This window comes from Dendrobates tinctorius, unplaced genomic scaffold (assembly GCF_039654945.1).
Source record: "Dendrobates tinctorius isolate UK_male_01 unplaced genomic scaffold, ASM3965494v1 ptg000104l, whole genome shotgun sequence".
NCBI lineage: Eukaryota > Metazoa > Chordata > Amphibia > Anura > Dendrobatidae > Dendrobates > Dendrobates tinctorius.
This window is the reverse complement of record NW_027361772.1, coordinates 15609835-15635190: the sequence shown is the minus strand read 5'-3', so window position 1 is coordinate 15635190 and position 25356 is coordinate 15609835. Positions and strand designations below refer to the sequence as shown.

The 25356-nt window shown below is 48.5% G+C and overlaps 1 protein-coding gene across 7 annotated transcripts in view; it reads left to right on the top strand.

Annotated features, from left to right (window-relative positions):
• The window catches only part of ASH2L (ASH2 like, histone lysine methyltransferase complex subunit), a 90976-nt gene that overhangs the window by 50640 nt on the left and 14980 nt on the right, over positions 1–25356 (top strand). For 3 of the 7 annotated variants that reach the window (XM_073588808.1, XM_073588809.1, XM_073588810.1), the window contains exon 16: positions 10962–12549. The exons of the other annotated variants lie outside the window; for them this stretch is intronic. In XM_073588808.1, coding sequence (XP_073444909.1) covers positions 10962–11069 — 108 coding nt within the window. In that variant the 3' untranslated portion in view covers positions 11070–12549. Of the gene's footprint in view, positions 1–10961; positions 12550–25356 lie in introns of those variants that run through there. 7 annotated transcript variants of the gene reach the window in all.

The following is a 25356-nucleotide window of genomic DNA, read 5'->3' as shown; positions in this document are numbered from 1 at the left end:
AATGCTCTTTTAATGAGTCCACGACAGCACCCGCTCACTTCCCTCCCTAAAGATATTTATAGTAAGTATATCAACCAAATAATGGATAAGAAAGATGTTAAAATAAGAGAACATTGCCTAATCCTTGGCGGTCCTTCTGGTACTCTGAAACATAAAACTGAGGAGGAAAGGCGGACCGCCCCTTTTATCTTTCCTGTAGGGTTTCCTGTTCCAAATGGGCGGATCCGATACCTCCAAGTGGGTGCTGTCGTGGACTCATTAAAAGAGCATTACCGGTAAGTAATCCGGCTTTTTTCAGTGTAAAATTTGCTATAATTAAATGCCATGTCGCAGTTGGAGAGCCCCTGATGTGCCTAAAACAGTGGAAACCCCTCAAAAGTGTCCCAATTTTGGAAACCACACCTCTCAAGGATTTTATCCAGGGGTATAGTGAGCATTTTGAACCCACAGGTAAAACACCGAATTTGATAACATTAGGTCGTCATCTTGAATTTGTCGTCATTAGTGTTGAGTGCAAGTGCTCGCTACTGCAGTTTGCATGGGGTGCTTGAGTAACATGCTTAAGTCTCTGCCCTGCCATGTTTCTTGACTGTTAGACACCCCCCAAAAAAACCCAGGGATTTGCGATATTCTGTGCATAATACCCAAGCACCCGATGCAAACTTGAGTACCAAATACTTGTGCTCAAAACTAGCCATCGTATTCTCACCCCAACCCTAACCCAAAAATTAAGCAACCACTGCAAAATGTTCAGTTTGTCTGATTTTTCTGCTTATAGGTATATTTTTGAGTGAAATGTAAATTGTTGTTTTATTCTATAAACTACTGACAACATGTCTCCGAATTTCCAAGCAATACATTTTTTTTCTAAAAATGAGAAATGGTCAAAATTTAAATAAAAGAACCAGTGCTTTCAGACCTCAAATAATGCAAAGAACACAAGTTCCTAATCATTTAGAAACCACAATACTAATGTTTTAACTCAGGAAGAGTTCATAAATTAATATTTTGTGGATCATTATTATACATTTTTATAGCGCCATTTATTCCATGGCGCTTTACATGTGAAAAGGGGAAATATAGACTAGTACAATAAACGTGTAAGACAAGGGACACACATGTACAGAAGGAGAGAGGACCCTGCCCGCGAGGGCTCACAGTCTATAGGGATGGGTGAGGATACACTAGGAGAGGGTAGAGCTGGTTGTTCGGTGGTTCAGTAGACTGCGGGTCATTGCAGGCTGTAGGCTTGTCGGAACAGGTGGGTCTTCAGGTTCTTGAAGGTTTCCGTTGTTGGCGAGAGTCTGATGTGTTGCGGCAGAGAGTTCCAGAGTATGGGGGAAGCACGGGAGAAGTCTTGTATGCGGTTGTGGGAAGAAGAGATAAGGGGGGGGGAGTAGAGAAGGAGATCTTGAGAGGATCAAAGGTTGCACGCGGGTAGGTACCGGGAGACCATGTCACAGATGTATGGCGGACACAGATTGTGGATGGCTTTGTATGTCATGGTTATGGTTTTGAACTGGAGCCTCTGTGAAGGGCCTGGCATAGGGGGAGGCTGGGGAATAGTGGGGAGACAGGTGGATTAGTTGGGCAGCAGAGTGTAGGATGGACTGGAGTGGTGCCAGAGTGCTAGAGGGGAAGCCAGAGAGAAGGAGGTTGCAGTAGTCGAGGTGGGAGATGATAAGGGCATGCAGTAGTGTTTTTGTGGTTTCGTGGTTGAGGAATGCACAGATCCGGGAAATATTTTTGAGTTTGAGGCGGCAGGAAGAGGCAAGGGCTTGGATGTGTGGTTTGAAAGAGAGGGCAGAGTCGCGGATCACCCCAAGGCGCCGAGCATGCGGGACTGGGGAAAACGAGCAGCCACTGACATTGATGGATAGGTGTGGTGGAGGGGTAGAGTCAGATGGAAAAATGATGAATTCTGTTTTGTCCATGTTCAGTTTGAGAAAGCGAGCAGAAAAGAAGGCTGAGATAGCAGACATTGTGGGATTTTGGTCAATAAGGAGGTGAGGTGAGGTCAGGTCCAGATAAAGTATGTAGATCTGCGTGTCATCGGCGTAGAGGTGATACTGCAAACCGTGGGATTCTATGGGGTGTCCCAGGCCAAAGGTGTAGATGGAGAAGAGTAGGGGTCTTAGGACTGAGCCTTGAGGAACACCGACAGACGGGGTGAGGTGAGGAGGTGGTGTGTGAGAGGGAGACACTAAATGTTCGGTCTGTTAGTTATGATGAGATCCAGGATAGGGCCAAGTCTGTGATGCCAAGAGATGAATCTGTAGTAGGAGGGGAATGGTCCACGGTGTCGAAGGCAGAAGACAGGTCTAGGAGGACAGAGTAGTGTCGCTTGCCCTTGGCGGTTAGTAGGTCGTTGGTGACTTTAGTTAGGGCAGTTTCAGTTAAGTGATGCGGTCGGAAGCCAGATTGTAACCAGTCAAAGAGGGAACAGGAGGAGAGGTGGGAGGACAGTTCAAGATATACATGCTGTTCCAGTAGTTTTGAGGCGTAAGGGAGAAGAGATATCGACAATAGTTAGACACAGAGGATGGGTCGAGGGAGGGCTTTTTGAGGATGGGTGTGATTGAGGCATGTTTGAAGGATGAGGGAAAGACACCATTTGTAAGTGAAAGGTTGAAGAGGTGTGTTAGAGTTGGGATGAAGACTGTGGCAAGGTTAGGGATGAGGTGGGACGGGAGCTGGTCAAGCGCGCAAGTGGTGAGGTGTGATTTTGACAGGAGGGTGGAGAGCTGATCTTCTGTCCTGGTAGAGAAGCTGGTTTTGGAAGAACAGGGCTGAGGGGCATTGGTGGCTGCGGGCCAAAGCTTTCTCTGATCGTATCGATCTTCTGCTTCAAGAAGTCTGGGACGAAGTACAGAATTGAAAGTGTTGAAGAGCTGTTTAGGGCTGTGAGACAGGGAGGATATGAGAGATGCGAAGTATGTTTGTTTTGCAGCAGAGAGCGTGGACTCGAAGCTGGCAAGTGACTGCTTGTATGCGTTGAAGTGCTCGGTAGAATGGGTTCTCTTCCATCTCCGCTCAGTAACCATTATTTTTAATCACACTTTTCATGCATCTTGGCATGCTTTCCACTAGTCTTTCACACTGCTTCTGGGTGACCTTATGTCACTCCTGGTACAAAAATTTAAGCAGTTCTTTGTTTGATGGCTTGTGACTATCCATCTTCCTCTTGATTACATTCCAGAGGTTTTCAATGGGGCTCAGGTCTGGAGAATGGGCTGCCCATGACGGTTTTGATGTGGTGATCTCTTAATTTTTGCCAGAGCTGTGTGTATATATGTGTGTGTATGTATATATAATATAAATTTTTATCTAAGGCTACTTTCACACTTGCTTCGCCCCCTGCCGCGCCCCCCTCCGGTCAGCTCCGCCTATGGCCACATGACGCTGCATGCGACCTGCGAACCCTATCTTTAGCGTTGGGTACGCAGGCCGTGCGCCGGTATGCATTTGCCGACGCATGCTCCCTTTTGACGGTGCGCCGAGCACACCAAAATGCAACAGGGTGCGTTTGGCGCAGGTCAGCGCATCGACAAAAGGGCGCATGTGCTGGCAAAAGCATACCAGCGCACGGTCTGCGTACCCAATGCTAAAGATAGGGTACACAGTTTGCATGCAGCATCATGCGCCCATAGGTGGAGCTGACTGGAGGGGGGGCGGACCTTCACGCAGAGTGTACGCTGCGCCTCCTAACGCAAGTGTGAAAGCCTAAGGGGGAGGCAAAGGGGGACTTGATTTACTATTTTTATTTTAATCACTGTGATACTCTATCACTGTGATCAAAAGGGACCAATAGGAAAAATTCCCTATTGTTGCCGGGTACCGGCGGGCGCACTGCGCTTCCACCCGCCATTTTTTTTTTTTTTTTTGTTCCCGTGAAGATGATGGCCATGGTACCGGGGGGGGGGGGGGTGTATCATTTCTCTCTCCTCTGTCATGTATATCATGTCAGAAGAGAGAGAAATCATTGAAACATCACACACGAAAAAAAGTGTTCACTGAATAACGGCAATCACGTGATCAGACACTGGAAAATCCGGCCCTGATCATGTTCTCTGGGAGATTTTATGACTCTGGGGGGCGTGACAGCCTTATTCCCAATTGTCGCTAAGGGATTAAACCAAAAAGACCCACAGTTTGGTGGCTTCCAGGCCTCAGGCAGACATTGCCCTCAAAGGATTCTCTGCAGTATTTAAAAATTAACATTTTATGTATGGCACAGTTAATTTGTCCAATTACTTTTGAGCCCCTGAAATCAGGAGTCTTTGTAGAAAAATGGCGGCAATTCCTAAACATTTCACAGGATATTTTATTAAACCTGAAAGTCTCCACTTCAATTGCATCTTGTTTCATGTTAAATAAAAATTAGTGGAATATAGAGGGCAGATCACGATGATTCAGTCACTGTCCACGTTTTTTTTTGTTGGTTTTTTTTTCACCCTAACTGTACATAAGGTAAAATTCTTTCTTTATCGCTTCATTGGGGGACACAGATTGCCATGGGTGTATTCTGCTGCTGCTAGGAGGCTGACACTATGCAAAAAAGGAAAATTAGCTCCTCCCCGGCAGTATACACCCACCGACAGGCACCAAATACCTCAGTTTGTGCTTAGTGTCTGTAGGAGGCGGACCGGGACCTCCCCAGATCCGCAGTTAACTATTCCTTTTTCCCTTTTAGGTTTTTAGTTATGTGTATTAACCTTTTTCCATTTATTTTTCAGATTCAGCTTCAGGAAACAGGGGGTAAATGTTCACCCTGCTTTCCCATATCAGGCGGCTGAGCGAGCAATGTGGTGTTTCCCACATTGCAATTCTCAGGACCGCAGGCAGGACCTTTTCTCTATCACCTTCGGTTGCTACGGGCTGACGACAGGTGGCCGGTCCTAGCCGATTCCCCTCCTCACCCCTCTCCCGGGACAGGGCTGAGAGGAAGACGGTGGTCACCGGTGGTGACTTTCCCCTTCTGACAAAGGGTTTGGCGCCGTCTTCTGCACTATTCAGACATGGTGCGGATACAGAGGATCTTCATTCCCAGCGGCCTCCCCTCAACGTGGGCCCCTGCGGTCATCCTCTTCAGGGAAGCATGTGGACGTCAGGTAAGAAGTCTGAACGCTCCCACCAGTCCCGTGCTCGCCCCACATGGAAGTCATCGAGGTCGGCACCGCTGATAGTCGACTATGCCCACCCTCCTTTTGAAATTCCTGCCCGTTTTTTGCAGGCGCGCTCCTCACAGCCGCCCACAGCCGGGTGTTCTGCATTGAGCCGCAGACAGCGGTTCCCCATCCTCATACCTGCCTCATTTCTGCGGCGTCACGGGCACCGGGTGCATATCTTGTGGATGAGAGACTCCATCACAGAGCTACTTTCTTTTCATAGCTTCTCAGCTCTCCTTATCCGTGCCCCCGCAGTCTACAGCCAATCGCGCAGCACGGCCGCCAAGTACCGCCCACCGCTAAGGTCCTGCGCTTCTCTGGGACCTCGTGTGCGGCACTCCACGGATTTCAGCTTGGGGGACACATCTGCTGTCTGCTGCGCATCAGATTAGCGTGGACACGGTAGGCTCTTCTCATATTCCTGAGGCCCTAATTAGCTTCCCTCGGCAGTACCCTCTCACTCCCTGCAGTACTCAGGTACGTGCTGCTATAATACTGCAGTCTTCACATATGCCCAACCCTGCAAGGGCTTCCTATTCTAGACCCACCGCTATTTACTATGCCTGTGTGCGCTGTGAAAAGAAGCGGGCGTCAGGTCAGTCGTCTCCCTTCTGCCCGTCCTGCAGTCCTTCCACTATGTCTGCCCCACAGGAGCAGCCCGGGTCCCGGGATTAGAGCACTCCCCTTCCCCCAGAGTGGGGCGTTGCAATGTCTCAGTAGGTCTCTGACCTGACTAAGGTTTCACAGTCCCTGGTCCAGGTCTTAGAACGATTACCTCAGCTATCTACAGCCACCTATGCGCTGACCGCCTCTCACGGTGAGTCCCCTGCACCTGACAGCGACCTCCAGAGGGACAGACCGGGTAGGAGTTCTAGGAAGCGGGCTCTTTCTGGCTCCTCTTCCAGCTCGCAAGGTCCTTCCGCTCCGCCCAGGCTACTTCGTCTCCTTCCTCAGAAGACGACCTTAGGTCAGACGATGATTCCCAATCGGGATCTGACTCCGAGGCAGACAACATGTCTAAAACACAGAACATGGTAGATAGTCTCATAACGGCTATTTTCCAAACGCTCAAAATAAAGGAAGATAAGGCACCCCTTCAGGAATGCTCTGTTCCCTTTAAACGAGCGAAACCTCCCTCCCGAACCTTTCCTAATCACAAGGAGTTCGAGACTACTTTAACCAAACACTGGGAACACCCTGAGAAGCGTTTCTCAGGCTGCAGGTACTTAGACGTCCTATATCCCTTTGATGCGGATCATCTCACAAAATGGACAAAAGCTCCCGAAGTGGATCCGCCAGTTTCCCGTCTTTCCTCTAAGACGGTTCTATCCCTTCTGGACGGGGCATCTCTTAAAGATCCAACATAAAGATCCAATCAATTTTTGAGTCATCCGGCGCCTCTCTCTGCCCTATTTTCGCCTCCGCCTGGGTGGCGAAAGTCATTTCAGCTTGGGCAAAAATTCTTCGCAAAGGCATCTTAGCGTCAGCTCCTCAGGACGAGCTGGCAGATTTAGCAGACCAAATTAATCATGCGGGTAAATACCTCTTGGCCGCCTCCTTGGATGCGGCTGGGTGTGCAGCAAGAGCTAACAGCAACATAGTAGCCATACGCCGTATCCTTTGGTTGAAGGCATGGAGTGCGGACACCACCTCTAAGAAGTCGCTCACCAACCTGCCATTTCACGGTTCTAGGCTCTTTGGTGCCAAGCTGGATCAGATCATTTCTGATGCCACCGGGGGTAAAAGTACCTCTCTTCCCCAGTCTCGGCCTAGACGGTTTTTCAACAGAAACCTTCTCGACCGTTTATGTCCTTTCGTCCCTTCTCTTCCGCGGAAGGATCATCCCAGCAGGACCGGCCCTCTACCTCCTGTAAACGGAGAAAACCATTGTATAAACCCGTACCCCGCTGGAGATCAAGAGGCCGACCCTCCAGGTCGTCGGGCTCCCGCTCCGGTAGATTTTCCTCCAAGTGACGGGTCACCCCCACCTGGAAGTTCTTCCAGGGTGGGAGGCAGACTTTCTTCTTTCATGGACGCGTGGCTATCTGTTGTTGACGACACTTGGGTCAGGGAAATCCTCATATCCGGATACAAAATCAAATTTTCTTCCTGTCTCAACCTCCAAGACAGCAGTCCCAGACTCCAGGGTTCCTTCATGCGGTCTCTTCCCTTCTTTCCGCCGGAGTAATAGTTCCCGTTCCTTCAAACGAACGGTTTTCAGGCTTTTACTCAAATCTTTGTAGTCCCAAAAAAAACGGCTCCCTTCGCCCAATCTTGGACCTCAAGTTGCTCAATCGCCACGTGCGGATCCTCCACTTCAAGATGGAGTCCCTACGCTCGGTGATCGCCTCGATGGAACCCGGAGAGTTCCTCTGCTCTGTGGACATACAGGATGCCTATCTTCACATTCCTGTTTGTTTGCAACATCAGAAATTTCTTCGTTTTGCGATTCAGGAGAATCATTATCAATTCACAGCCATTCCCTTCGGCCTAGCCTCCGCTCCCAGTGTTTTTACGAAGGTGATGGCAACAGTCATGGCCACTCTTCGCTCCAGGGGGATCCTCATTATACTTTATCTGGACGATCTGTTGATCAAGGGCTCGTCTCGCCAAGACTGTCTCCAAAGTCTTCAGATAACTCTGGATACTCTCGGCCGTCTCGGTTGGATAGTCAACAGAGAGAAGTCCACCCTGCACCCCACTCAGCGTCTGACTTTCTTGGGCATGGAATTCGACACAAATCTAGTCCAGGTGTTTCTTCCGAAGGACAAATTTTCAGCCCTTTGCAAGGGAGTCCGATCCCTAAAACGGACAGGGCCCATTTCCCTTCGGTCCTGCATGAGGGTCCTGGGGAAGATGATAGCTGCCATGGAAGCAGTGCCCTTCACACAATTTCACACTCGTTCTCTCCAGCTGTCCCTCCTTTCAGCCTGGGACAAGACTTCTCTTGCTCTGGATCGCCCCATACTCCTGCCTCTCAGAGTAGGGCAATCCCTGACTTTGTGGAGAATGCCTGCGTCAGTCCTGCAGGGGAGGTCCTTTCTCCCGCTTCAGTGGCAAGTTATCACCACCGATGCCAGCCTTCTAGAGTGGGGAGCGGTTTTCCATCGGAAAACGGCCCAAGGGCGCTGGAACGCCCAGGAGACTCTTCTCCCCATCAACCTTCTGGAAATCAGAGCGATCTTCCTTGCCCTCCTCAGCTGACAGCCTCTCCTCATGGGCAAACCAGTCCGCATTCAATCAGACAATGCCACAGCCGTGGCGTACATAAACCACCAGGGCGGTACTCACAGCAGACAAGTAATGGCAGAAGTGGCAAATATACTGCGTTGGGCAGAGCGTTGCGTTCCGGCGATCTCCGCCGTTCACATTCCAGGAGTGGAAAATTGGGCAGCCGACTTTCTAAGTCGCCAGGGCCTAGCGGCAGGCGAATGGTCCCTACACCCCACGATCTTCAGTCAGATATGCCAGCTTTGGGGCACCCCGGACGTCAATTTCATGGCATCTCGGATGAACCACAAAGTTCCTTGCTTCGTTGCCAGGTCCAGGGACGCCCTGGTAATTCCGTGGTCCCAGTTCCAACTTCCTTACCCATTTCCTCCCCTTGCCTTGATCCCAAGGGTGGTCAAGAAAATAAAATCAGAAGGCATCCCAGTAATTCTGGTGGCTCCAGACGGGCCAAGACGACCTTGGTATGCGGAGCTGGTGAACATGCTCGCGGACGTTCCCTGGAGGCTTCCAGACCGTCCAGATCTTCTCCCACAAGGCCCCCTTTACCACCAGAGTTCTCAGTCTCTGAGTTTAACGGCATGGCTGTTGAGGCCACGATTCTGAGAGAATCAGGTTTTTCCAATCAGGTCATTCAGACCATGATCAGAGCTAGAAAACCAGCCTCCTCCCGCATTTACCATAGGTACTGGAAGGCTTTTTTCCGTTGGTGCGACGATAACAATTTTTTCCATTGTCGTTCTCCATTCCATCCATACTTAGCTTCCTCCAGTCCGGCCTAGATGCGGGCCTGTCCCTCAGTACCCTCAAAGGCCAGGTCTCGGCTCTGTTGATTCTTTTCCAAAGGGATCTGGCCCCCTTACCGCAAGTTAAGACCTTTCTCCAGGGAGTCGCCCACGTGGCTCCTCCTCATCATTCTCCAATAGATCCGTGGGACCTTAATCTCGTTCTCGGCGCTCTCCAAAATGCGCCGTTCGAGCCTATTCAGGACATTCCTCTTTCCCTTCTCTCATGGAAGGTAACTTTTCTGATCGCCATTACATCCATTGGGAGAGTTTCTGAACTGGCGGCTTTATCATGTCGTTCTCCGTACCTAATCCTCCATCAGGATAAGGTCGTTCTCAGGCCCGTTCCCTCCTTCCTTCCCAAGTGGTGTCCTCTTTCCACATTAATGAGGATATCGTCCTTCCCTCCTTTTGTCCTGCACCAGTTCACCCTCTGGAAAAATCGCTCCACAAACTTGATGTGGTGAGAGCCTTGCTTGTCTATCTTGCCAGGACCGCTTCTCTTCGCCAATCCGATTCCCTGCTTGTCATCTCTGAAGGTTGCCGGAAAGGGCTTCCGGTATCCAAATCCACAATCGCTCGCAGGATTAGTTCTACTATACTGGAAGCTTACCACCTTCAGGAGAAACGGCCCCCTCCGGGAGTGAGAGCCCACTCCACCTGGGCTGTAGGGGCTTCTTGGGCTGTCCGACACCAGGCTTCGGCTCTACAGCTTTGCAAGGCTGCGACCTGGTCGTCTTTGCACACTTTTGTGAGGTTCTACAAGGTTCATACCCAGGCCTCGTCTGGTGCAGGCTTAGGTAGGAAGGTTCTGCAGGTGGCGGTAGCACACCAGCCGGCCTAAGCCCTTCCTTCTCGTTCCTTTATTGCTGTTCCCACCCTTGGGACTGCTCTGGGACGTCCCATGGTAATCTGTGTCCCCCAATGAAGCGATAAAGAAAGAGGGATTTTTGGGTTCTTACCGTAAAATCTCTTTCTTGGAGCCTTCATTGGGGGACACAGCACCCTCCCTGTTTAAGTTGTACCGTGTTGGGTCTACGAGGCCCTTGTTGGGTTGGTACATATTTTAAGAGTTTTTTTTGTTGCTTCTCCTACTGCTTTCTCACCAACTGAAGTACTTGGTGCCTGTCGGTGGGTGTATACTGCCGGGGAGGAGCGAATTTTCCGGTTTTGCACAGTGTCAGCCTCCTAGCAGCAGCAGCATGCACCCATGGTAATCTGTGTCCCCCAATGAAGGCTCCAAGAAAGAGATTTTACGGTAAGAACCCAAAAATCCTTCTTTTAATCTGTCATTGAATCTGGTTTGTCAGATGGTGGTAAAACTCCCTTACTGATGATGGCCTCACACTTTCACAAGTTGTCAGCAAATAACTATTCCTTCTGCCCTACTCACCCCATGTGCATATATACTCTCTCTGCTCCACAATGCGTGCTTATGTTCTCATGTGGAGTGGGAGTGAGCTGCCGCTGGACTTCCTGGTTCCAGCTTGTGTCCTTTTAAGGGATGAAACATGTTAAAAGCCTATATGCTCAATTCAGCAGTTGTCTGAGCGTCAGGTCAACCTCCACCCTGTACAGATTAAATGCTCAGATGATTCGTTTGAAATTGGCGTGTTCAGTTGGCATTCAACTAATGTGCATGGACACCTTCAGACCACTTTCCTTTCCAAGAGGATTAGTCTGTTTTTTTTCTGCTTATCTTTCTTATCTTCTGTCAAAAAAATGTTGATTATCAAAGAAATGTCACTATATTTATCCGTTTGTCTTTAAATCCTTACAGATGAGTGACATGGCCTGGAAGGCGATTGTGGAGCACACGTTATCGGATGTTCTTTACCATGTAGAAACTGAAGTTGACGGCAGAAAGAGTCCTCCATGGGAGCCTTAATATTAGTTTTTATGTTTGTAGGGTTTTTTTTGTGTTATCTCTCCCCTCTTCCCCTCTTTTCCAAATTTAGATTATTCACTGCATAATGAAAATAATACTTTGTGTATCAATACTTCTCAGTTTTCAAAATCTCTGATTGCTATCCTTTAAAGGGTTTGTCCAGCCTTTGGCTACAAGTCTGAACTCTGTGATTGCGAACTCGTGAATGCTCACATTTCGCATGCCGTGAAGATTCTCCTGTGCCGGCGGGGTTGTGTGACTGCAAGTATGTGATGTGGGCACATGCTGACTAGACGTGCGCAAGTGTACTGAGCAAGGCTGGAGACGTCTAGTTGGAATGTGGCCGAAAGTATACAAATCACATCCTTGTGGCCATGTGACTGACCGCTCCCAGCACTGAAGAATCTGCGCGCTGAGAATTCACTTATAGCCTAAAGGGCATGTCACACTAAGAGAGATCGCTAGCAATATCGCTATAACTTGTGACGTTATAGCGATATTGCTAGCGATATCGCTGTGTGATACTTGCCTACAACCCGCTCCCCCGCTGGTTATCGCTGATCGCGCGAGAACAGGCTGGATTGTTTCTTGTCAGCTTCCTGCGGCGCTTCCTGCTGTGACGACGAGCGACGCGTGGAGGCGGGCGGGAGGACGCAGGATCGCCTGGTGTGACAGGTAAGGAGCGACCCCCCCCCCGTCCCCAGCGATGTCGCTAGTGAGATCTGCCTGTGTGGCAGCTCACTAGCGACCACTTAGCGATGTGCCAGCGATCCTGACCGCGTCATATCGCTGATCAGGATCGCTGGTGCATCGCTAAGTGTGACAGTACCTTAAGACTGGACAAACCCTTTAAGTGCAAACTTTTGTTTGCTTTTAAGTGGAATAATCTGTCTTGGTTGTGTGATGGTCACATTGCTCAGCCTCTTCTACAGTTCCTCCATGTGTCTAGGACTAGAAATAGACAATGCAGATTTCTATTCACTGACCGCAGAGAAAATGGCAAGAAATTGGTACAAAAAGTATGTCTTGGAATTTTTTTCTTTAATTTTTTTTCATTATACAGTGAAAAAGCCTAATTTGCTGGATCAGTAATAACAAAAATGATTATTGGGAATCCCACTGATCCCAAGAATGGGATTGGAGAACCCATTTAATTTCATCATTACTGGGTTGTTTTTTGGGTACTTAATGATTACTGATGGGTCAGAAAGTTGGATGTGTGGCCAAAAATCTTTTTTTAAGCAGATTTGTGCAATGCATCACCCAAGTATTCATATCTGCCCATATTTTTTGTTTGATCAAGTGTTATCCTATAGTAAGGACTGCAAATGTCTGTCCATTCGTCTCATGTCAGCAAAGTATTAAATGCTTCCTGTTCACCGAGGGTTGCCTTGTGCGTCCTGAATCTTGTGGTTCACTCAGATGTAAAAATATTACTTGTGTTTCTTTTAAATAAAAGCTTTTTTTTTATAATTTACAATAGCGTGTGTATTTGCAAAGTGTCCAGAACAGATCAACCAGTGGGCAGAGAGTGGGGCATTAAATCATCTGTTTTGCACACATTGCAGGGCCTGATATGTCTATATTGCCTGTCAGGGCAGAAAAACATCACAGTGGTGTCCAGTACACCAATGAACTGCCAATTAATCCACATTCACCAACTGTAATTGGATCTTTCCCTTCCCCATGCTTTACACTGCAGACCTGTGTGCTCAGAAAGGCTGTTGACAACTAGGTATTCACATTCCATTTGACTGTAGGGTGTGTCCATACATAGTCTGAAATCCATTATCATCAAATTGAAAAATCATGGTACCACAACAAACCTCCTAAGAGAGGGTCGCCCACCAAAACTCCTCATCCTGGGCATGGAGGGCATTAAACAGGCAGCACAGAGGCCAAAAGGTAACCCTGAAGGAGCTGCAGAGTTCCCAAGCAGAGACTGGAGTATCTGTTCATACGACCACAATAAGCCGTACGCTCTATAATTGTAAGGCTCATTTGAGTTTGCCAAAAGACTTGGGAGTCTCCCTAAATGAATGGAGTTGGGTGCTTTGGTCAGATGAGACCAAAATTGAACTTTTTGGCCACCAAAGTAAACTCTGTCTGGCGCCTAACCAACACAGATAATCACCCCAAGAACACCATCCTCGCAATGAAACGTGGTGGCAGCATCATGCTGGGAGAATGTGTTTCGGCACTAGGGGCAGGGAAAATGGTTGGAGTTGAGGGGAAGTTGGATGGTGAAAAATATATAGGGATATTGAGAAAGACCTGTTTCAGTATGTCAGTGATGACTGGGACGGAGGTTCACCTTCCAACAAGACAGTGACCCAAAGCATACTGCTAAAGCAACACTCGAGTAGTTTAAGAGAAACGTTTAAATGTTTTGGAGTAGCCAAGTCAAAGCCCAGACCTTAATCCTATTGAGAATCTGGTCAGTTATGAAGATCGCTGTTCACCAGAGGAAACCATCTAACCTGAAGGAGCTGGAGCAGTTTTGCCTTGAATGATCAAAACCCAGTGGCAAAATATGGAAAGATCATAGAAACTTATCCAAATCAATTTGCAGCTGTAATTTTCACAAGAGGAGGCTCTACAAAGTACTTACTTTAAGGGGGTGAATAGTTATGCACAATTAAGTTTTTAGCCATTTTTTCTCTTTGCCACGACAGCACCCACTGAGAGAGGGGATCCTGTTGTGAATGGGTCACCGAGGAGGATATCAGAACTAGGATAAGCACCAGAAAACCAGAGAGGTTGGTAACTAAGCGGATTGCAGACCCCTGATCCTATCTACACATCAAGCAGTAGCCGTGGAGCGTACCTACGATGCCCTAGACGCCTCGGCACATCCGGAGAACTAACTCAGCCTAAAGCAAGAAAGGTGAAATCTAAACTGCCACAGAGCAGACCCCAAGGAAATAGCCCCCAAACATATACTGTCGGTGAGACAAGATGAAAACACAGACGCAGGCAGAAAAATAGACAGCAAATGATGGCCCAAACTGACTAGACAGGAAAGGAAAGACACTGTCTGCAATCACACAAAAAATGCTGAAAAATCCAACACTTCTGATGCACAAAAAAACACTGAAGTCACACGACTTCGCCCCACTATATCAGCACTCTGGTATATACTGAAAGCAAAGCAAAAAGAGACCAATATAACGGGACAGAACAAACTGACACAAGCAGTAACATATGGGCGGTGATCCAGCATAGCCCCAGCAGGAGCAAGCTGACCCGCACAAAGCAGAGATAGACAAAACCAGATCAAATGTAAAAGATTAGCAAATGAACCACTTAGCTGAACCATGCAGGAACAGAGCAGGAGACATCGACCTCAGAAGACACAGGAAGAAAATCACCAGCAGGGATTGAAGGAAGTCAGCTGTCTTAAATACTCCAATCAGAAACCCCAGATCTCCAATCATCAGGTGGCAGGCCTCTGTCAATCTGACCAGCTCCACTACCTCCAGTAACCACCAGAGGGAGCCCAGAAAGAGAATTCACAACAGTACCCCCCCCCCCCTTGAGGAGGGGTCACCGAACCCTCATCCACGCCACCAGGCTCATCAGGATGGGCCCGGTGAAAAGCACGAACCAATCTCGGCATGAATGTCAGAAGCCGAGACCCAAGAATTATCCTGCTGGCCATAACCCTTCCACTTGACCAAGTACTGGAGTCTGTCTAGCCAAATGAGAATCCAATATCTTCTCTACCTCATACTCCAAATTACCTTTTTAACCAATACAGGGTCAAGAGGCGCTGCCATGGGAACTACTGGCTCCACAAACCTCTTCAACAAAAATTCATGAAAAACGTTATGAATCTTAAACGTAACTGGAAGAGCCAAACAAAGAAACGGGGTTAAGGATTTCCAAAATCTTATAAGGTCCATTGAAACTTGGCTTGAATTTTGGAGACGCAACATTCATAGGAATATTTTTTGAAGACAACCAAACCATATCACCCACTTTAAACCGGTGACCAATGGTCCTATGCCGGTTGGAAAACCGTTGGGCCTTTTCCTGAGAATGGGACAGCTTATCCACTACTTGGTCCCAAATTTGCTACATTCTCTCTAACACAATCCACACTTGGGCAGGCCAAAGATTCCACCTGCCCTGAAGAAAATCGATGAAACCCAAAGTTACAGAAAAAAGGCGACATCAAAGTGGCAGAACTAACCCTATTGTTTAGCGCGAATTCGGACAAGGGCAAAAATGAGACCTAGTCATCATGATCAGCAGATATGAAACATCTCAAGTGGGACTCCAAAGTCTGGTTTGTTCTCTGCCCATTGGTCTGAGGATGAAATGCAGAGGAGAAAGATAACTGAATTCCCAGTTTGGAACAAAAAGCTCTCAAATCTGGAAATAAACTGGACTCCTCTGTCCGACACAATGTTCTCAGGAATCCCGTGCAAACGAACCACCTGTTGTAAAAACATGGGCACCAACTCAGAAGAAGATGGCAACTTTGGGAGTGGTACAAGATGGACCATCTTAGAAAATCTATCACAGATCACCCAGATAAGTTATTCTCTGAGAAGACAGGAAGATCAGAATTAAAATCCATTGAGATATGGGTCCATGGCTTCCTGGGCACCGGCAGGGGTATCAACAAACCACTAGAACTAGAACAGGGCTTGGACCGAGAACAAGTCCCACAGGACTGCACAAAATTCCTGACATCACAAGATATGGCAGGCCACCAAAAAGACCGACTCACCAAATTTCTGCTACCAAAAATACCTGGATGACCAGCCAACGCGGAGCAATGTATTTTAGACATTACTCTTTTCCTCTATTGGTCAGGGACATACAATTTTCCCATAGGGCAATGTTCAGGTTTGTCCTCCTGAAATTCCTCCAGGGCACGTCTCAAATCGGGTGAGATGGCGGAAAGAACTAAATCCTCATTTAGAATGGTAGTAAGCTCGGTCACATCAAGAGAATCCGCAAAGAAACTCCTAGAAAGGGTGTCCGCCTTAACATTCTTAGTGCCCGGAAGAAAGGAGACCACAAAATTAAAACGCGTGAAAAATAAGGCCCACCTAGCCTGTCTAGGATTCAAGCGTTTGGCTGATTCAAGATAAATCAAATTCTTGTGGTCGGTGAGGACCACAACTTGATGTCTAGCTCCCTCCAACCAATGTCTCCACTCTTCAAATGCCCATTTCATGGCCAACAATTCCCGATTCCCAACATCAAAGTTACGTTCAGATGGGGAAAATTTTTGAAAAAAGAAGGCACAGGGATTCATCTTAAAGTCACCGGATCTCTTTGGGACAAAACGGCTCCTGCACCAATCTCAGAAGCATCTACCTCCACCTGAAATGGGAGTGAGACATCAGTTTGCCGTAGAACCGGAGCAGAAGTGAATCTCAGCTTAAGCTCCTGAAATGCCGAGACTGCCTCTGGAGACCAATTCACCACATCAGCGCCTTTTTGGTCAAATCAGTCAGTGGTTTAACAATACCAGAAAAATTACTTATGAATTTTCGGTAGAAATTAGTAAAACCCAAAACTTCTGGAGAGCCTTGAAAGAAGTGGGCTGAACCCAATCATAAATGGCCTGTACCTTGGCCGGGTCCATTTCAATAGCAGACGGGGACAAAATGAATCCCAAAAATGAAATCCTCTACACCAAAGAGATACTTCGATCCCTTAACATACAGAGTATTTTCTCTCAAAATCTGGAACAGTCTGGACATGTTCCACATGAGAATCCCAATCACTGGAAAAGATCAAAATATCATCCAGATAAATGATCAAAAACTTATCCACAAAGTCCCAGAAAATATCGTTCATAAAAGATTGGAAGACAGAAGGGGCATTAGTGAGCCCAAAAGGCATCACCAGGTACTCAAAATGTCCCTCCGGGGTATTAAACACCGTCTTCCATTCATCCCTGTGCTTGATGCGAATAAGATTATACGCCCCCTGAGGGAAAGTTTGGTAAACCAACAGACAGTTTTAACTCTGAAAAATCAGAAATCAGGGGTAATGGGTACTGATATTTAACAGTGATTTTGTTAAGGGAACGATAGTCAATACATGGCCTTAATGAGCCATCTTGGCCACAAAAAAAACAGCAGCTAAAGGTGAAGAGGATGGTCTAATATGACACTTCTCCAACGACTCCTTGATATAAGATCGCATAGCATTATGTTTGGGGTACCGATAAGTTGAAAAGCCGACCCTTGGTAAAATTACACCCGGGCATTAACTCAGTTGCACAGTCATAACTCCAATGAAGAGGCAAAGACGCAGACTTACTCTCACTAAATACATCAGAAAAATCAGCCAAATAGTCAGGAATATCATGAGACTGGAATATCATGAGACTGGGGAGAGGTGGAGAAAACAGAAGTGTCACTAAGAACACATTGACAACCCCAACTCACCACAGACACAGATTTCCAATCCAAAACAGGATTATGAGTTTGCAACCAAGGAAAACCCAGAACAATGGTATCATGCAAATTGTGCAACACTAAAAATGTACAATTCTCTTGGTGGTCCGGGGCGACCTGCATTATCACCTGTGTCCCAAACTGTGGTTTATTCTCCGCCAAAGGAGTAGCATCAATACCCCTCAAAGGGATAGGAGTCTGCAGGGGTATCATGGGAAAACCACAACGTTTGGCAAAGTCAAAATCCATCAGATTCAAAGCTGCTCCTGAATCAACAAAAGCCTTAGCGGAAAATGTAGACAAGGAGCAGATCAAGATAATCGCCAAAAGGAACTTAGGCTGTACACTGCCCACCGCAAATGCGTGAGCAAAACGATTTTCTTGCTTAGGGCAGACAGAAAAAGTATGAGATGCGTCCCCACATAAAAAACACAACTTATTACGCCTTCTAAACTCCTGACGTTGCGCCCTAGACAAAACCCTATCGTATTGCATGGGTTCAGAAGTTCGTTCGAAAGGCAGCAACGCCTCGTGTAGTTTTATGTTCACGTAAACGCCGATCAATTTGAATGGCCAATAACATAGAGTCGTCAAGACCAGAGGGGACAGGAAATCCCACCATGACATCTTTTACGGTTTCTGCCAAACGCTTCCGAAAGAGAGCTGCTAGGGCATCGTCATTCCATTTAGTAAGGACCCCCCACTTTCGGAATTTTTGACAATATAACTGCAGAATCCTGACCCTGGTTCAATGCCAATAAGGTTTTCTCAGCTTGATCAATAGCATTAGGTTCATCATACAACAACCCCAGGGCTTGAAAAAACGCTTCCACATTAGCCAGAATAGGATCTCCGGGTGTCAAACAAAAGGCCCAATCCTTGGGATCGCCGTGCAGCAGGGAGATGACAATTTTAACCTGCTGCACAGAGCTCCCCGATGAGTTAGGTTTCAAAGCAAAAAATAGTTTGCAATTCTTAAAATTCAAAAGTTTAGACCGATCCCCAGAAAACATCAGGAGTTTTGATTGAGCGAGATGATTGAGCGAGATAGGCAGAAATTCACCGCACTTCAGCAGCGAGCTGCTCAACATGATCAGACAATAGCTTAGTCTCCATTTAGACAAAAAATATCCTACGGCCCCAGAAAAAAAGAAAAAAATATACAAAAAAATGCTCTTTTTTTTCAATTCTTTCCTTCTTTAGAGTACCCTAGAGTCTACAGTAAGGCTGGTCATTCTGTTGTGAATGGGTCACCGAGGAGGATAGCAGAACCAGGCTAAGCACCAGAAAACCAGAGAGGTTGGTAACTAAGCAGATTGCAGACCCCCTGATCCTATCCACTCAACTATCAGTAGCCGTGGAGCGTACCTACGATGCCCTAGATGCCTCGGCACATCCGGAGAGCTAACTCAGCCTAAAGCAAGAAAGGTGAAATCTAAACTGCCCCGGAGCAGACCCCAAAGGAATAGATAGCCCCCAAACATATTGTCGGTGAGACAAGATGAAAACACAAACGCAGGCAGAAAAATAGACTGAACAAATGATGGGGCCCAAACTGACTAGACAGGACAGGAAAGGAAAGACACTGTGTGCAATCACGCAAAAAAAACCTGAAAAATCCAACACATCTGATGGACAAAAAAACACTGAAGTCACACGACTTCGCCCCCACTATATCAGCACTCTGGTATATACTGAAAACAAAGCAAAAAGAGACCAATATAACGGGACAGAACAAACTGACACAAGCAGTAACATATGGGCGGTGATCCAGCACAGCCCCAGCAGGAGCAAGCTGACCCGCACAAAGCAGAGATAGACAAAACCAGATCAAATGTAAAAGTTTAGCAAATGAACCACTTAGCTGAACCATGCAGGAACAGAGCAGGAGACATCCGACCTCAGAAGGCACAGGAAGAAAATCACCAGCAGGGATTGAAGGAAGTCAGCTGTCTTAAATACTCCAATCAGAAACCCCAGATCTCCAATCGTCATCATCATTATCAGGTGGCAGGCCTCTGTCAATCTGACCAGCTCCACTACCTCCAGTAATCACCAGAGAGAGCCCAGAAAGAGAACTCGCAACACCTCTGTCAATCTGACCAGCTCCACTACCTTCAGTAACCACCAGTGGGAGCCCAGAAAGAGAATTCACAACAGGATCCGCCCCTAGGAACAGGAAACCTACAGAGAGAGAAAAGGGATGGTCCCCCTCGCTCCCTCAGTTGGTTTCCTGTTTCTAAGGGAACCTGTGGAGACCTGGGCTGTGGGGCCGCCTGTGCGGTCTCTGCAGGAACGACAGGGGCTCCAGCGCTGAATCAGCATCGGGGTACTCCTGAATTTCAGCTCCCCCCTCAGCTGAAAAAGGGCAGTGTGAGACCAGGGTCTGGGGAGGGCAGCCCTGGCTCACATGGAGAGCACGGTGCGGCAGGACGGGCCAATACTTGCCGAAGGGGTAGCAGGGTGCAGGCATCGGCTGCCCGGGCTTCCCCTGCAGGTTTCTCACTGCGACGCGCAGCCGGGGGAGAACGGAGCCGACTTGCGCATGTGCAGGAGCCATGAATAGCGCTCTTCCCCTGGAAGTACTTTTTTTCCGCTTTTGGGGCGGTACCGAAGAGGTGGCAGGGCGCCTGTACAGAGCGGCGAGGCTGCGCAGGCGCGATGAGTGGGGATGCCGGAACCAGAAGTAGTGCACAACACTTCCGGGTGAAGACTCAGATGAAAGAAAAAAAAATTTGCCTTTGATGGGGGAGTTGCATAAAAGCATCGGCTAGAGGCGTACCGGTGTGCAGCGATGTCCCCAAATGACCTACTATGCATCCGCTTGAGGAAGTGGTGGTGTCTGCGCACAGCAGCAGAAAAAGCGGCAGTGGACACTCTGGACAGAGTGGCTCCACGAATAGAAGTGGAAAGAACAGGAAATCAAGTCAATCCACATCTCAGCCTGTACCTCCGCAACCGGTACCATGCTGACAAGCTTCTCTGGGTGTGTGTTATTGAGCACATCTATTAAGCTGATAGCCCCTTCTTTCTGTATGCCCCTTCAGGTTAAAAAGACCGGAAAATCAAAACATAAGGAATGCGCCCTATGCTCCCAGCCCCTTCCTGACAGTTATCCCAAAAGGCTCTGTCAGGTCTGTATCAGGCATTCCCTGCAGGAAGAGTCAGTAAGAACAGAGGACATCACGCTCATGATAAGGGAAGAACTACAGGCCCTGGGGAGTTCCAGCAGTACCAGGGAGCAGAGACCCAGCAGGGAATATACTTCCCCCTATTTCCAGATCATCCTCGGACAGTGGGAACTGGGCTCAATTTCCTCCCTGGAGTCATTATCTTCAGAGGAGGAAGAAGAGCATACCTATTTTCCGAAAGAAAGTATTAATAACCTTGTCAAATCGGTCTGAAAAACTATGGGGTTGACGGATACCAGAGATTCTAAAACACCTCAAGAAATCATGTTCGCAGGCCTCTCTCAAAAGAAGAGGCGAGCTTTCCCAGTGATACCCGCAGTGAAAGAGCTAGTGAAATAAGAATGGGCAAAGCAGGGGCAGTGAGGTTTCCTTCCCTCAACATCTAAGCGGCAATATCCCTTTGATGATGAGGATCTAGCTTCTTGGGCAAAAGCTCCCAAAGTGGATGCAGCCATAGCCTCGACTTCATGATGCTCTTCCTTACCAGTGGAAGACCCGGATGCTATCTGACCCCCTGGATCATAAGGCAGATACACTCTTTAAGAGATCCTGGGAGTCATGTACAGGAGCCTTCTAGCCAGCGATATCGGCCACTTGCACTGCGAGATCTATGTTAGTGTGGTTGAATCAGTTAGAGGAGGATATAAAAAGTGGACTATCCAGGGACAAGTTACGTTCCTCCATTTCTCTTATCAGAGGGGCAGCAGCCTTCTTGGCAGACGCCTCGGGCGGTTCTCTGCGCCTAGCGGCCAAATCAGCAGGATTAACTAAATTAGCCCGTTGGACCTTATGGTTAAAAGGCTGAAGAGGTGATGCGCAGACTATATCAAAACTTACCAGGGTGAGTACCTGTTTGGCACATTCCTGGATGAAATTTTCACCAAAGCAGGCGAAAGAAAGAAGGGTTTTCCTAATGCATATGTTCTGTCCTAGATGAGGGCTTTCAGAAGGCAGTCATTCAGCAGAAAGGACTATAGGAGCCAAGAGTGCTGGCTGCTGGGGCAACAGAGAAGCCAAATAAAAAAGGTACCGTTTAGCAGACGTCCCCTCAAGGGCGGTGACAAGTCCCGATAGCCCCGGGCCGCCGGTGGGTGGCAGGTTGTCACTCTTCTGCCAGCAATGGAAGGCAATAACATCTAACTCTTGGGCCAATAGCCTTGTGACATCTGGCTTAAGATTATAGTTTGCCAGGATCCCTCCGTACACCTTCATATTGACTTCTCTAATGTCTCAGGCTCAGCAGGAGGCTTTGGAGTCAGAAATTAAGGGTCTATTATGCAAGTGTGTTTTAGTGGAAGTTCCGGCAAACCAGAGGCGGAAAGTATTTTACTCCCCTTTATTTCTGGTCTCTAAGCCAGATGGGTCCTATAGGACCATAATTAATTTAAGGAAGTTAAATAGCTTTCTAAGATCTCAGACCTTCAAGATGGAGTCCATCCGATCAGCCATTAAAATTTTGTTTCCGATGCTTCATGGCAGTTCTGGATCTCAAGGATGCATATTATCTCCCAATACATGTCATGCATCAACAATATCTTCGAGTGGCGGTTATGGTAGAAGGTCAAGTTCGTCATCTTCAGTTCGCCACAATGCCCTTTGGGTTGTCCATGGCTCCCCGGATCTTTACCAAGTTAAAGCTGGAGGTGATGTCGCATATATGGTTAAAGGACACTTTAATAGTCTGTTATGCCGCGCTCACCAGGAGGCGGGGCTTCGGCGCCGACGTCACTCCCTCCGGTACGGCGGTCCCTCAGGGGTCCCCGTCGGGTGCGCACGCGCAACTCTCGTCCCCGGGTCTCCTCCTCCATGCCACGTTTGCGCTTGCGCGCTCCTGTCAGTGCTGTATAGGGCTCGGTCCTCTCTATGGTATTGGAGGACCTGACCCGGAACCACTAGTGGTCATGTGCTTTCTGGCTAGGTCCTGACCCGGAACCAGTAGTAGTCATGTGCTATATCAGACGACCTCCCCCTAGGGGAGGTGCCTGGTTATTGTTGTGCTTCCTGGCTGGGTCAGCTGTGTCCCAGCCTGGCTGTGTGCTGTTCTCAGGTCCTCTGCTCTGTCTGCTATTCTGTGGTGCTCCTAGCACTTGCTCTGAACCCTTGTTGCTTCATGCTCAGTTGTGCCTCCTGGCACATCCTCTCGTATCCTGTCCCTTGTTTCTTGCTCCGCCGTGCCTCCTGGCATTCACTCTATTCCTGTGTTCTGTTACTTGCTACACGCCTTATGTGCCCATGTGTACCCATCTAGCACTACCCTGTACTCAGCGCACTCCCGTGTACTCTCCTGTGTTCCCTAGTATCCTGCACCCTCCAGTCACACAGTCTCGTATCTCCTGTGAGCCGGCCGCCTGGTGCCAGTAGTCGTGGTATCGTATCCCCTGGGGCTTGCTCCTGACACTCCCTGTATAGGGGGTGGTCCTCACTAGGCTAGCTCACCCTGGGAGGGTTGGTGCCGCGACCCAGAGGGTCCACTCCAGGAGTCGCTAACACTCTAACACTCTAACAGTATAATCAGGCCATGGACCCTGCTGGTACTGCGGCTTCCGTCCAAAAGGAGCTGACGTTCCTCCGGGAAAACCAGATTAGGATTATGGCATTTCTCAAGTCCATGGAGTCCGGTTTATCTGCCTCTCAGTCCTCTGAGCCTGGGAATGCTGCCCAGTTGGCTAGTCTCCAGCAGGAACTTGCGCAGCAATGCGACTCCCAGGCTCAGATTCTCAACTATATAGCGTCGGTAGATAATCGGCTCCTTTCCATACAATATGCCCAGGCCATGCTTCCACACTCGCTTCCGTGCCTATGCAAGCCACCCCGGTATAGTGGTGACCCTGTGTTGTGTCGCGGATTCTTGAACCAGTGTCGTTTGCATTTTGAGTTTTTGCCGCAGCATTACCCCACCGATCGTGCTAAAATAGCATTTATTGTTTCTCACTTAGAGGGTAAGGCACTTGCGTGGGTGAATCCCCTTTGGGAGCGTGATGACCCGCTCGTCGCTCAGCTTTCCATCTTTTTGGACATTTTCCGTAAGGTGTTCGACGAGCCGGGTCGCCTTGCTTCCACCACCGAGTCCCTCTTTAATCTTCGTCAAGGTTCTCTATCGGTTGGACAATACGCGATATGTTTTCGCACTTTGTCCTCTGAGCTAGGTTGGAATAATGATGCCCTCGTAGGGGCCTTTTGGCGTGGTCTGTCCGGTCGGATCAAAGACGAACTGGCGGGCCGAGATACCCCTACCAATTTTGAGGATCTTATCTCTCTCGCGACACGCATTGATTTGCGCTTCCAGGAGCGCTCCCGCGAGTCAGCCAGAGAGAGAGGGTCCTCTCACCTCTCTTCGTCCACTCGCAGTTTTTCTCATCCGTTACCCGAGTTATCTGTGGCAGATCCGGTACCTGAGCCTATGCAGGTGGATCGCCTCCAGATAGCTCAACGGCGTCGTGTGAAAAGGCAGGCACAAGGGCTCTGTTTCTATTGTGGGGATGCCTCTCACTTTCTACGCTCATGTCCCAAGAGACCGGGGAAGTCTCTCCGCCTGGGACTGTTAAGTGAGGTCTCCCCAAGTGTATGTGATTCCTCTCTACCCCTGACCGTGCCTGTCTCCCTGAATTTTGGTTTCGAGACTTTTACTGTGAAAGCTATTGTGGACTCTGGCGCAGTGGGTAACTTTATTAGTCTCGAGGCAGTTAAGAAGTTTCGCATCCCTGTCAGATCCCTGGAGTCTCCTAGGTCAGTAGTTCCGGTCGACGATAAGCCCTTGCAGGACACCGTTAACCAGGTCACTGAGGAAGTTGAGTTGCAGATTGACACATGTCATCGGGAGCGGATCTCCTTCTACGTATTGCCGACTTCGCCTCATACCCTTCTTCTTGGCCTTCCTTGGTTACGTATTCATGGGCCGACCCTGGACTGGCAATCTGGTGATATACTCCGTTGGGGACCGTCCTGTCAAAAGAGTTGCCTGCTGTTCATTCATCCGAAGAACCCTGCTTGCTCGTCTTCGACGGTTATAGGTCCGCCGTCCACCATCCCGTCTGTGACTTGTGACATTGTCGAGAAGGAGGCTGAGAGTCAGTCTCCACATCCTTCAAGCAACCGGTCTGTGACTTGTGACATTATCAACAGGGGGGCTGAGAGTCAGTCTCCACCTCCGTCAAGTGACCATCCCAAGGTAATTACCGTGGCTTCCGTCAAGTTGACGCCCCAGCGTCCAGGGGAGACCTTTGTGTCTAAAGGTAACCGTAAAGGTGTGTTATCCTGGGGACATTCTTCTCCAGCTGCCTGTCATGTTGGTGCCAAGAGGACACTCTCCCGTTTATCCCACGATTACTGGTGGCCGTCTATTGCTCAGGACGTCAAAGACTTCGTGGCTGCTTGCCCATCGTGTGCCAAGAAGAGACTTCCCAAGCAACCATCCTCCGACAGCTCGCCTCCTAAGGATGAATTGACTTCCAATCACTGCACCACCACTTCGGCCTCCAAGCATGTCTGTGTGCCTCTGCCGGTTCGACCTGTCTCGGGGATACCTGCCTCCGACTCTCTGTCCGTGGAGTTCTCCAGGGTATGGCAGGAGACCGAATTTTCTCGTATTGAGACTCTGGATCTTATTGGTCCTCATGCAGTTAGGAAGTGTCTGGATCCCGCTCCTAGTGTCAAGGTGCTATTTTCCAGTTC